The sequence below is a fragment of the Equus caballus genome, chromosome 9 (genome assembly GCF_041296265.1).
Source record: "Equus caballus isolate H_3958 breed thoroughbred chromosome 9, TB-T2T, whole genome shotgun sequence".
In the NCBI taxonomy this organism is placed as follows: Eukaryota; Metazoa; Chordata; class Mammalia; order Perissodactyla; family Equidae; genus Equus; species Equus caballus.
The window spans coordinates 35252742-35265656 of NC_091692.1; the positions used below are offsets into that span (position 1 = coordinate 35252742).

A 12915-nucleotide genomic window follows, 5' to 3' on the forward strand; every position below is an offset into this window, starting at 1 on the left:
ACCAAAATATAATGTAGGATCAACAACCCAGGACTACTTGGTTTGGTGAGTTATGGGTCAGATGACTCACATTCACCCACAGAGAATAGCTTCTTTTTTTTTTTAAAGTGTATTTTATTTTATTTATTTTTTGTTTATTTATTTTTTTTGAGGAAGATTAGCCCTGAGCTAACTACTGCCAGTCCTCCTCTTTTTGTTGAGGAAGCCTGGCCCTGAGCTAACATCCTGCCCATCTTCCTCTACTTTATATGTGGGACGCCTACCACAGCATGGCGTGCCAAGCGGTGCCATGTCCACACCCGGGATCTGAACCGGCGAACCCCCGGCCACTGAGAAGCGGAACGTGCGAACGTAACCGCTGCGCCACCGGGCTGGCCCCGAGAATAGCTTCTAAATAGAGAAAGCCCACTGAAGAAGAACCTGGTGGTTCATTTCATAGTACTATTGTAGCCCAGTGCTGTTTCTTTTCATTCATTAACTTATTCGTTCATGTAAGAAACAATTATTGAAGCTTAATGTGTGCCAGAAACACGGATGAAAGGCTCAATGACTGCACTCAAGGGCTAATATTTTCCTGGGAAAAGCCAACAGGAAAATAATTACACAACAGGGTGATAAATATTACTATAATAATAGTTAATGACTTGTACAATGCTTCATCTATGCTAGGCAGTGTCATAAGCACTAAGCCATATTGCCTCATTTAATCCCCCTAACAGCCCTATGAAGTAGGTAGTATTATAATCCTCATTTTGTAGGTGAGGAACTTCAGAGAAGCTCAGAGAGTTTAGGCAACTTGCCCAAGTACACTCACCAATTATGGAGTACTCTGGGTACCCTGGTGCTAGGTCCATAGTAATATGTATAGCGTGTGGTGGTGTAATCAAGAAGAGAGCAACTAAACCAGCGTATGGAATGGCTGGTAGGACAGGGAAGGCTTACTTAGGTTTTTAAGGACATAATAGTCAGCCAGGTCAAAATGGATAAGAACAGTCTAAGCAAAGGGAATGACATATGCATGAGAGAAAGAGAGAGAGAGAGAGAGCAAGAGATACAAATGAATCTGTATTGGAAGAGTGTTTGGTGTGTATGAGACTGATGATGAGGTTGGAGAAGCACAGAAGGGCCAAGTCCTTTGGAGCATGGGGCTTTGATTTTGTCTTGAACGTAATGAGGATTCATTGGAAGATTTTAAGCAGGTGTAGTGATGTGATGTATAAATATCACCATATACCCACCCCCAATCTCTAGTCTGTATCTCCAGCTGCCTATTCAACCTGTCCAAAAGGTAATAAACTCTTGGTTTTCCCCCAAAACTTGCCCTTCACCCAGTGTTTCCTATCTCAATAAATGACAGCCCCGTACACTCAGTTGTTCAATCAAAAACCTAGCAGTCATTCCTAATTTGTGTCTTATAACACTATTAGCTACTCCTTCAAAATATATCTTTAAATGTAGCCTCTTCTCCACATGTCCATTGGCCACCAACCTAAATCAAGCTGTCATCATCTGTCACCTAGCCTAGATCATTAGCTTTCTTGCTTCCACTGTTGTCACTCTAATGACTATTCTCCACAGTATCTAGTATATTTAAAAAAACATAAATGCTATCACGCCCCTCTGCTTACTCAAAGCCCTCCAGTGGGTTCTGAAGTCTGTACGGTGGCCCCTTTGTCTCTGTCCAACCACATCTCCTACTATCTCCCATTTCTCTTGCCCCTGGAGCTACCCCAGCTGCCTCACTGTTCCTCCCTAGGTGCCTTTACACTTACTGTAGCCTTGGTCTAGAACGTCCCTTCCCTAGACATTCACATGCCTCAGATGCTCACTTCATTCAGTCTCTGCTCAGATGCCATTGACCATCTTAATTACTCCTCCCCCCAATCCCCTAACCCTGCTTCTTTTTTCTTCATTGTTCTTATCACTACATAGAATATGTTTACTTATTGTCTTTCTCAACACATAGATGTAAGCACCCTGAGGGCAGGAAGTTGGTCTTTTTTTCTGCCATATCCCCATATACCTTGTATAGCACATCGTAGGTGCCTAGTAAATGTTGAGTGGATGGATGGATAGATGGATGGATGGATGGATGGGTAGATGGATGGCTGGGTGGAAGGACAGCTAGGGGGCTAGATCTCAGAAGTGCCTGATGGAGAGTTCTGGATGTCTCTCCTCCCATCTGCTCAGGAACTGATTCATCATTTGCCTTTATCTTTACCCTCTATCTTCAACCTTTTCTCTCGCTACTAAAACTTTCCTATCAGAATTTAAACAGGTTGAAACCTGTCCTATCTGAAAAACAGAACAAAAGGAAGAAAGAGAGAAAAAGGGGAGAGAGAAAGAGAGAGAAATAAGGGAGGGAGGGAGGGAGGGAGGAAGAAAAGGAAAGGAAAGGAAAAGAAAGGAAGGAAGGAAAGAAAAGGAGAAAACTTAAAGTAATTCCACACCTATTTCTATTTCCTATTCAATGACTTTCTTTTTCAAGACAGCTAAGTATCTTGAAAGAATTGTTCATATTTGTGACCTACACTACCATTGCTTCTTCCTGTTCACCTCTGAAACTGCTCTTTCAGTGGTCGCTCCCCCCCCCCCACCTTGTTAATAAATCCCAAGGGTTCAGCTCTTGGGTTCTTGTCTTACTGAACCTCTTCTCTTCCCTAACTCCGGCTCTCAGTCCAGCTTCTCCTGCTTCAGGAAGCATCTCTGCTGCCCACTGCAGCCTGGCTCTGACATAATTAGTCCTTCTGGACTCCCCAAATCCACTGTGTGCTTACCCTATTGCAGCCCTCATTGCAGTGAATTAAGCTCTCCAGTTTCTACCACTGGGCTGGAGGCTCCTGGAGAGCTGGGTCACATGGTCTTGCTCATCTTTGTCGACTCAGACCAACATTGTGTTTGGAATATAGTCAGAACTGTCCCTGTCTGTGAGTGAAAAATGCATGAGGATCACAAATTCTTGATTCCCACCCTTCTTCAGTTATCTTGTGTCTCTTTGAATATTAAGAGTTTGCTTTGTTATTCCTTTTTTGGAAGTCTGTACTAATTTGAGCACTTTTATTTTACAGAGCCGGATGGAATTTGAAACCCAAGTATTCAAAGATCCAAATGAATTCAATGATATGTGAATACCTAAGTGTCTGTGTTGTCTCAAGTGAGTAAACAAGGAGGCGTACACGAATTGTGTATTTTTTCTACTTAGCTCAGAAAGATGGTGTTAAATGTTTGGGAGTGTTTAGGGTTAGGGGATGGGGTTCACTTACATATATCATTCAACTTTAGTATAAGATACAAGTAAAATAGATGGAAGACAAGAAGTTCCTTATTAGATGCTGTTGGGTTTGGCAAGACAAGTTAGCATTGCTAGAGATATTTTATCATGTAAACTATTGAAGCACATAGCTGTCATAAAAATGTTTGTATTAATGGAATGAATAGAAAGATTATAAAATCATGAATTATTAGGGCAAATATTCATGTCAGAAAGATGTTGGGTTTTATGTTTAACTATCATTGAAACTACTGAATTTCCTTTGGAGCAATAAATAATTAAGATGCCCTCAAAAGAATAATGAAGTGGGCATTTAGCATTTAAACACCTTTCTGCTAGGCATTGAGGGGGATTCAGAGAGATGAAAGAAACATGGAACCTGTTTTAATATGATCTATATTATTGTTTGAGACTTTGCCATCACCGTGTGACTAGACTTGAAAGATCTGAAGACAGGGGTCTCAGCGTACCCATCTGTCTGTTTGTCATCGCAGTTAGTACTGTCCTCTGCACAGAGTGGGCCTTCAATAAATACTGTGGATTGAAAAGCACAAAGTACCACAAGATCAGTCTAAACTCTCAGTGAGCAGAGGAAGTCTAAATTCTCGGTGAGCAGAAGAGGAAATTGCTGTTTATGGGGTTTAATGGATAACACATGGGTACAGCTTTCAGTTTATCTCTGGAGTCATCTCAGTTGCCTTCTCCCATTGCAGTTGGTTGGAGAGACCCCTCTCTGTTCTGGCTCCCTCTCTCTCTCCACCTCAATCCCACTCTTCATCCCCATGCCCCCACCTGGATGCACCTCAGTGGCACCCACTCCCCCAATCTGGGATTGCCATTGTTCCCTCCTTATAGGGATCTATCACACTGTACCCCACCGGCTATTAGCTCATGAAGATAGACCTGCCTTCCCCTCTGCTTCCCACTATCGAGCAGGTGCCTCTGGGCATAGGATGGAAGTGTGAGAAAGAGAAGGCCTAGTTATGTTCCTCTGAACATGCAAGCAGCTAAGAGTGGTTGTACTCAGACATCTCTTCTGTCCATATGGAAACATTGAAAGGCTGCTTAAAATCCCTTTTGTTACTAGATACATATTATTAAGTTCAAACAAAAGAGTACATATATGTAAAAAAAAAATGGACTGTTACAAATAAAGGGAGTAAGCAATTCCATGAAATAAAGGATGTTTTACATCCAAATATTTTCTTAAAATTTTAGATTCTTACATAGATGGACTTTGACACAATTTTTCTATCTTGAATAAGTATAAATAATGCAACATACAATGCTTTTGATTTTTTAAATTTTGTTTTTCTCATTACAAAATAATAGAGGTTCACTGAAGAATATTTCAGAAGTTTAGGAAATTAAAAAATAAAATTAAAATATTCATTAATATTCTGGTATAGATTCTTTCAGGCTTAATGCACTTGTAAATATACCTATATTTATGCACAGAGTATCCCTATATTTTTTAGTTGATTACACTGAAAATGCTCTATTGTAAGCAGCTTTTTTATGTACCACTCTCTCAAGAACATTTTCTCAGGTCATGGAATATTTGTCTACAGCCTGACTTGTAGTGGCTATGTGGTGTTCCATCATGACAGACCATTAAACCACTTCCCCGCCATTGGCATTTCTGTTGTTCTCACATTTTTGCTGTTATAAGCAATTCCCAAAATGAACCCTCCTTGTGGATAAATCTTTTCACATGCATCATTGCTTGCTTGCTTACATGTAAGTTTGTAAAAGTAGGAATGTTGGGTTAGAGGCCTGCATAATTTTGAGAATTCCAGCATATGTTTCCAGATTACCCTCTGGGAAGGCCTACTGTGTCTGATGCATGAGAACGCTGACTTCCCTTCCCTGTGGTGCCCCTTCCTTTGACTTCTTTGCCAATATCATGGACCATAATTGACCATGGTTTTAATTTGTCATTTAAAGAATTAATCTTATACAGTTGTATCTAAACTTTTTATTGTAGGTTGAGTAAAAATTGACTTCCGTGTGAATAACTGTTTGTTACTTGATGTTATTTAAAACTAAAAGATCTGTTTTGAAAAAATTCTGAATATTTTTTGTGAAACTTAAGATAATGTCTGTACATGAACATAAGGACTTGTGAGCTCTGTTCAAGAGCTTCCCCTATATTATAGAACACACCCCCTCTGCTGCTCCTCCTCCTAATCTGCCCAAATCATTTCCTTCTGCTACTATATCTAGATTTCCGGAGTCTCTTAATTTCACTACTGTAGCAACTCATGAATGATTTTAACACTAAAAATTCACTCAACTTAATAGCAAGGTCATCTGAGTACCTTTGAGGAAGAATTTTCCTCCCTCTTACTCTGAGCTCAGTAGCTGCTCTAGGCCTCAGCTCCCCGCTGCCAGGCTCGCCCTGACTCTTCCTCCCTCTGAGTACAGCCAACTGTGCTCAGCCCTGTTTCTGCCTGCCTTTGGGGCAGCTGGGTTAGGACTACAGATGAGCAGGTATAATTTGGAAGATTGAGCATAGCCTCCCTCTCACTGGCTCCTCAAAGAATTGGCTTCGCCTTCTCCTTCCAGCATGCAGAAAGCCACTGGGCCCCTCTGGGAGAGGTGAGCATTGCCCTGCAAGCAGCATGGAGAGATTCTGTTTGGGAAACAATCAAGTCCTTTTTTTAACTACAGGATTTAAAAACTACCACTGAAAACTGGTAGTCCTGCATTCTTAACATGTGAATATCTTTGGGTACAAGATTGCACTTGTAAGAAGCCAAGCCTGAAATTGCTCGCATCATAAAATCATCCAAAATATTCACTAAGTTCTCACTTTGTGCTAAGCCATGGGGGTTAATATATTCTAAGTCAGTTGCCCTGCCATTGCCTCATTCATAAAGTAGAATGAGGACTCTATGCCATGCGATGGCTCTGTCACCACCTATCACTGCTTGGATTTACTGTGACAGTCCCTCTCCTGCCCTTCTCTACCCCCAGAAAAAAACCTTATATCATTTTTAATTAATGGATATTGTTGAAGAGAATATAGTTTCAAAGTCAAATACACTTTGAAACTATAAAGACAGCCATGTCTGGAAAATGTTCCTCTGAGCTGCTCCTTAGATTGTCCATTTTTCCTGACAGCATTTTATCTAATTGTGTCCATTTCCTCACAGAATCATCCCCTAACTCTCCCACAGTCATCCAGAGCTGATGGTTAATTCTCACCAAATGTGGCCAAGAAAGGGTGGGAATTGCATTTGACATGGAGAGACTGTAATAGATACATAATAAAATAGAAATTTAACCCGTACATGTGTTAACCACAATTCATCAAATTGTGAGGATTGGTTGGTAATATTTCAAAATGAGGCAGAGGTAATCTATTTGTCTTTTCTGGTTTAGTGACCACCCTCTCTGTTAGAGTGAAGAAGATGACCTCTTGAAGTGTTTTCCAGTCTCAGTTACCACTGAAGGAGAAGCCAACCCAAATATATACCAAAGTAAATCAAAGCCCCTTTCTCATGAGATATATGTATCTCAAGGAAACTTGCTCAGTTTCACAGGGAGAGCAGAAAAGGAAGGAAGTCTAACCATGAAATATCCTGAGTGAAACAGCATTCTTCTCCATTGGAAATGTCTTATCAGAGTGCCATTACTCTGCACAGCAATTCACTGCTCACAGTTCCATCACTGGTAATTTGTGGCTTTATGTGTACCTCATGTCTCCTACCTAATCCATCAGAAAAATATTCCTCCCCCTAAGACACACATCCTCTTGTTTATTTTTACCTCCCTCCTGCCTCTTCAGCTCCACACTGCCCCTATTATGTGGTCCCAGCCTGACTCACTCAGAGTTCCCTGCATGAGAGGCTTGTCAACTTAAATGGTATTTGAATAAATTGGGCGAAATGCAGGCCATCCTCCCCCTAACCTGAGGTGCACCTTCCTGTCTCCTGTCCCCATCTCCAAAGTCTTCATGTGGACCAAGGGACAACAGTGAGCCTGAAGATGGAAAATAGCATACAGGGAAGCAGAAGAATTTACAGATTCTCTCTGCAAATGGCATTCAGTCACTACCTCCTGGTCGGAGCAATTAGCCCCAAAGCACAGGGCAGTCCAGAAGATTAATTAAAACTATTCAGTCAAATCTTCCTTAGTGAATCCTTCAGAAATATGGTAGAGTCAGAAAGCGGAATAAAATAATCCCCATAATCTCAACAATACATTATTCAAAAATCCAGGGAACACTTTTGTTCAAGGTATTATGCTAAACACTACCTTCATTATCTGGCTCATTTCTCACAACTATCCTAAGATGTAAATGTAAGCATTACTTACCATTTTCATCCTACAGATTGAGGAAATTCCTCAATGTCCCAAACTGTTAAAGAGCAAAGCCAAGATTCAGACCTCATCTAGTGCTAATGTTAAAGACCTTTCTCTGAAGCAATATCTATTCTTCTTGCCATCCATACTCCCTGAAGCCTGGAGTAATTGAGAGCTCCAGCTTCCTGAAAAATCTTCAGATAGCCCCTTGAAGACTACCTGGTGGTGCTAGGTAATTGATACGTGTGTGAGTGACACCATTGATAACTCTCTCCAGGGCACTCTTTTCATCTGAAACACCTTGGAATTTTATTTCTTTAGTTAATGTTTCCAGTTTGGATGTAAAGGTATACATCCATACCAACAGGAATCTGGATGTTCAGCTGGGACCTTGTCTTGCCAAGAGTCCAGATGTTCACGAATGGTGGCTAGGCTGTCAGACTCTGTGGCTCCAGGGTCAGCATGGGGGCAGGAGAAGTGAGATGATCTTCACGTGACCATGGAAGGAGAGAGGAGAGGCTGAAACTGCTGACAGTTTGTGAGGAGAATGGCAGAAGTCCTTCAGGGAGAAGGGAAAAAGCCTGGACTCCTCAAATGGAGAAGGACAAGGAATGTTTCTTTGGGCCATCTTAGGCAGTGTCAGAGAAAGACTTCTGTGTGGAGAAGAAGGAGATGCCAGTGATAAGAGGCCATGTGATCAAGCGGCAAACACAAGATATTATGATATAGCACTTACTAGGTGCCAGTAACTAGCCCAAGGATGCACAACTAGCAAAGGGGTAGCTTGGATTTGCTGCCCAAGCCCCTAACCATGTTCTCGCTCTGACTGCCTCTTATTTTCACAAAATATCACATGGCCTTGCACAAATCACATGAACTTTGAAGTTTGATATAAGTGAAAAGTGATTTATAGATTGGTGGAAACCATAGTTTCCAAACTGGGATGATATTGAGAGTGGAAGAAAATGCTAATAATTACATCAGTGCGACATAGTCTGGGGTTGTCTCAGGCAAAGCAGTACATATAGTCACCGTGTTCATAGGCTTTAAATTATTCCACAAATCACAGTTCATGTAAAATGGGAATAATACATACTCTCTTTGCCTCCATCTCACAGGGTTTTTGTAAGAATTGAATGAGATAATGTCTATGATACCATTTTGTGAACTGTAAAGTATAATATAAATACACAGATTAATATATGTGTGTGTTAGACAGTGAAGTGTGTGCCCTATCTTGGAGTGTGCTTGGGTTCTTAATAGGAGCTCATATGTAAGGATTAAATAAGAACACCAACACCCTAGAATTGAAAAACCTTGGCTTCTGGGTCCTTCCTTGTGACCAAATGTGCTATATTCTTACGTTACTTAGCCAGTCAAAGGAAGTTGGAGGATATCTCTAAAAATATCTTTAATAATCTAATGTATTCAGAGAAATGAATCTCATGAAACTATGATAAAACCCCAATGTAAACATTACTAGAATTTTCCTAAATATTAGACTCTTGGAGTTAGTATTACTGAAGTTACCCCTCCTATTAACACACGCACGTACACACACACAGATCTCCCTCACCACAAACTCATAGACATGCACATGGTAGTTTATTCCATTTAACAGACACTTTGGAGTTCTTTAATTTCTCTCTTCTCCCATCAAGATACCACTAATTCTGAAGTAATCGGCGCCATTCTACTAATAACTATGGTCCTGCCCAACCACATTCAAGTCTTAATGTGTCTGCTGTGCTGGCTCTAAGATGCTAAAATATTAAAGAGAAATTAACAGGATACATGGTTTGTATGAAAGCACAGAAGTCTAAAATCCCATTGAGTAAACATTAACTTCTATCCAAGTTATATGAGCTCCAACTAGCCAAATTCATAGCTTGGTCGACTTGCTGTGTTCTTAAATTGGATAGTGTAAATTTGACTAAGTGAAAGCATGCTGCTTGCCTCTTTGAATGTCTAAATATTACTTGGTGCTGTACTTTGATTCATGTAAATGCAGAAAAGAACACCGCAGCCCTAGGAATTATACTCAGTCATTAACTAGGAAGCGAGTGCACCCTCCTTATTTCCAAGGACCCTGAGAGTCATCCTGTTTGAATTTATACATGATCTGTGCATGCTATGACATCCACTATCTGCAGAACATATATAGACGTCAAAAGGATATGCAAAAAATGGCATTGTCCCTACCTACAAGAAGCTCAAAATTTAGAGACCAGAATTGCTGTTGTCTTGTAAAGAAGAAGAAGAAGGAAAAGGAGGAGGAGAGGAGAAAAGAAAAAGATTAACTGAGTAGGGGCAAAAGTTTGCATGGCATGAATTTTTTTTAAAACAGAGAAGTAAGTGGGACAGTTAAGGGGCGACAGAGCTTTTTTCCCTGTTTTCGTATTATTACAGACAATCAAATGGCAGATGTAAGAGTGACAGCCTCCCTTTGCAGAGTCTATTGAGAAGTCAGTGGAGTGGAGGAGATCTCTTCCCGGGCAGAGCAGGATGTGGAGCAGGCCAGGGCCTGCACACCCAGCACGAGGTATGTGACTGAAAGGCAAGGAGCTGGCCTGCGGCAGGTGCAACGCAGCCAGTGCCCGTCAGCCCCAGGAAAAGAAAACCTGCAGGTGCAGTTGGGACATGTCCTGAGTCTCCAAAGCCACGCGTTTTTCTGAATAGTTGTCCTATCTTCATTGTCTGCCTGCAAGATTATGGTTTGCAGTGGGAGGGGATGAGAGGGAGGGAGTGGTTTGGTGGAGTCTCCAGTTTTGGCGGCTTTGATGACACACACAGGCAGCTCCAGAAGTGAGGTGCAGTCCTAGGAGACTGAGACTCTGCACGGGGAGCGGTAGTGGTGGGGATGGGCCCACCAACCCCACACAGCCCCTTGACCCCCTGAGAGGGCTCTCCTGTCTCCAGAGGCCGTCATGGACACATGGAGTTTGTTGGCCCCAATTCAGCACTGCCCTCCTGTCCTCCACACTGGGCATCTTTTTCCCTCCACCTTCATCCATTCTTGGGCAGAGTGAATAGCTATGCATCCCAACTCAGTGCTCGAAAGCCCCAGGACTTAAAAATGCTACCCAGATTGTCTTGGCACATCCCAGGAACCAACGGGGTCTCATACACACTGTCAGTACTCAGTAGTTCTTTGTTAAAGGACCTTTTGGCGCCTCTCATGATCTGTAATGAGAGGCAGTTTGCAAATAGGAAACTGTTTTGTTCAGCTGGAAATGAGAGAGAAGTGGAGCCGTGTGTCTTCTGTAAGCTCCCAACACTTGGTCAAACGGAACTCCCATCCCATTCAGAAAAGACTGTCAGAGACTGGGATTGGGAGGACAGGATGTGGGAAATACTTTTATATTTTATTTAGCATATTTTATGGTTTTAGAAATTTAATTCAAGGTTTTAGTAGTTGCTATAGCAATGACTATGATCAAAGTAGAGGAGTAATGGACATAAGGGTGAGGAATTGTTCTATGGCTTGATGTTGAACCAGAGAAAAGATCTACTGAGCCAGAAAAGAAAGTGCTGGGCATGAAGAAAGCTCCAAAAAAATTAGAGAAGACAGCAAGAAACAATCTAGTTCTTTCAAAACAGTACCCCAAAGAGTAGGGCACGTCATGGCACACCCCAGAGACTCCATCTGGAGAGAATCCAGAGGGCGAGGAGGTGAGGAGGTATGGAGGGGCAGCTGGAGGGGTTGAGGGAGGGCTGGGCAGAGGAGGCCAGTACAAGAGGAGGCAGGGCAGACCCAAGCTTATCACCAGATCCCAGATGTCCTGTGAAGCTACATGCTGGGGAGAGGCTCTGCACATTTGCTTGGATCTCCTCTGACATCCAGGTCTATGGAGCTCCTGGAGGGCAGACAGCATCTGGGTGGGGTGGGGAGAGATGCACCTATGTGAAGAGGGTGAGGGATTATTCCGCATTGAATTCCTCCTTTCTCAGGTGACTGGATTCTGGCCACCCCGTGCCTCCCCCTCTCATTCTTGGCCTGCCTCAGTCCACCTGAGGCATGCAGGCGGCTGCTCCAACCACATGCCCTGTCAGGACCTGTTGCTTTGTGAGGAAGAATGCAAGAATATCAAATCCCTTCAAATGCTGAAAGGGAGAGTCCTGCTTTGTGGAGGTATGGGGGTGTGAATAGTTATAGTACAGAATCAGAATATAGAACAATTAAAGAATGGACCCCAGGACCCAGAATAAGAGAGAGAGAGAACTGAGTCTTTTTGCTCCTTGAGTGCATGAAACCAGAGGTAGCGGAAGTCCTCTGTCTCCTAGCTCCTGGTGAGTAGGTGTAGCACCGCCCCCACCCCCACCCCAGCAAGGCTGCTGCTGCCTTTCTGAGCTGGAGGGCCCCAAGACCTGAGATTTGCCCAACCACCAGCACCCACAACTGCATCCCCCAAACGAGCAAACACACGTTCTGGTAAGGCCACTAGGCAAGAACTCCTAAGCACCTTGCCAGGAGATGGGGTGCCCTCCTTCAGAACCCATCTGGACACACAGCACCACCTAGAAGCCTTTGTATATGCCCAGAGGGGCAGCACAGTTAGGGTTAGGGGTGAGCTCTGCAACCAGGCAGGACAGGAGTACTGCTCTCACTGTCTGCAGCGTGGCCCCAGACAGGTGCCTTGACCACTCTGCATGCCTCACTTTAACAACTGCCATGTGCAGCCCTCAGAGTATCTGCCACATGGGGTTGTGAAGACTTGAGTAAGTGCCTAGATAGAAAGCAGTTAGAGTGGTGCCTGGCACATAGTAGTAGATTCTTAGTAAATGTTAGCTCTTACCACTATTACATGCAGATGACTTATCATGCAAATATTTGTATGCTTTGGCTGCATTTCAGGGACTTTGAACCTGTCTTCTCATTCAGTGTCACATCCTCAAGAATAGCTGTGATATTGGTTGCTCCTTGGGTCATCCCTACAGCATTCAAATGGCATTCATAAGTGCCCCTGACTTCCAGCCTGCTGCAGCTCCTCAGCAGGACTGGAATTCCTCCAGGATCTATGTCCTAAATGGGCATGCCCAGAAGGAGCCAAGGCAGGAGCAGTTCAGCTGCTGTGAGGAGGTGATTAAGAGAGTCCTCATTATATGCGGCAAAAATATCTTCCCTGCAAAAATGCTCAGCTAGGAATGCAATGGTTTACTTTCATAGGATGCTGACTCTTGGTCAACTTGGAATCCCTGTTGGTTGAGCATCCAGCGGCTTTCTCCTTATAAAAATAGTGTCCTAGAAGTGCGCAAGTTACTTCGAAAGAACCCTTTCTTAGACCTGTTATTAACCACCAAATTGTAATCCATTGCTATGTGAGTTTTAGAGT

The 12915-nt window shown here is 42.8% G+C and overlaps 1 protein-coding gene across 6 annotated transcripts in view; it reads left to right on the top strand.

The window, feature by feature from the left end:
- CLXN (calaxin) overlaps positions 1-12915 on the top strand; it is a 36891-nt gene that overhangs the window by 6262 nt on the left and 17714 nt on the right. For 2 of the 6 annotated variants that reach the window (XR_011421299.1, XR_002810329.2), the window contains exons 6-8: positions 3069-3154; positions 9992-10124; positions 11534-11714. Coding sequence is in view for 1 of the 6 variants with exons in the window: in XM_014728023.3 (XP_014583509.1) it covers positions 3069-3128 (60 nt within the window). In the remaining 5 variants the exon portion in view is untranslated. Of the gene's footprint in view, positions 1-3068; positions 5287-6658; positions 6950-9991; positions 10125-11081; positions 11255-11533; positions 11792-12915 lie in introns of those variants that run through there. The other 4 variants (XR_011421302.1, XR_011421301.1, XR_011421300.1 and 1 more) reach the window with 4 other exon arrangements.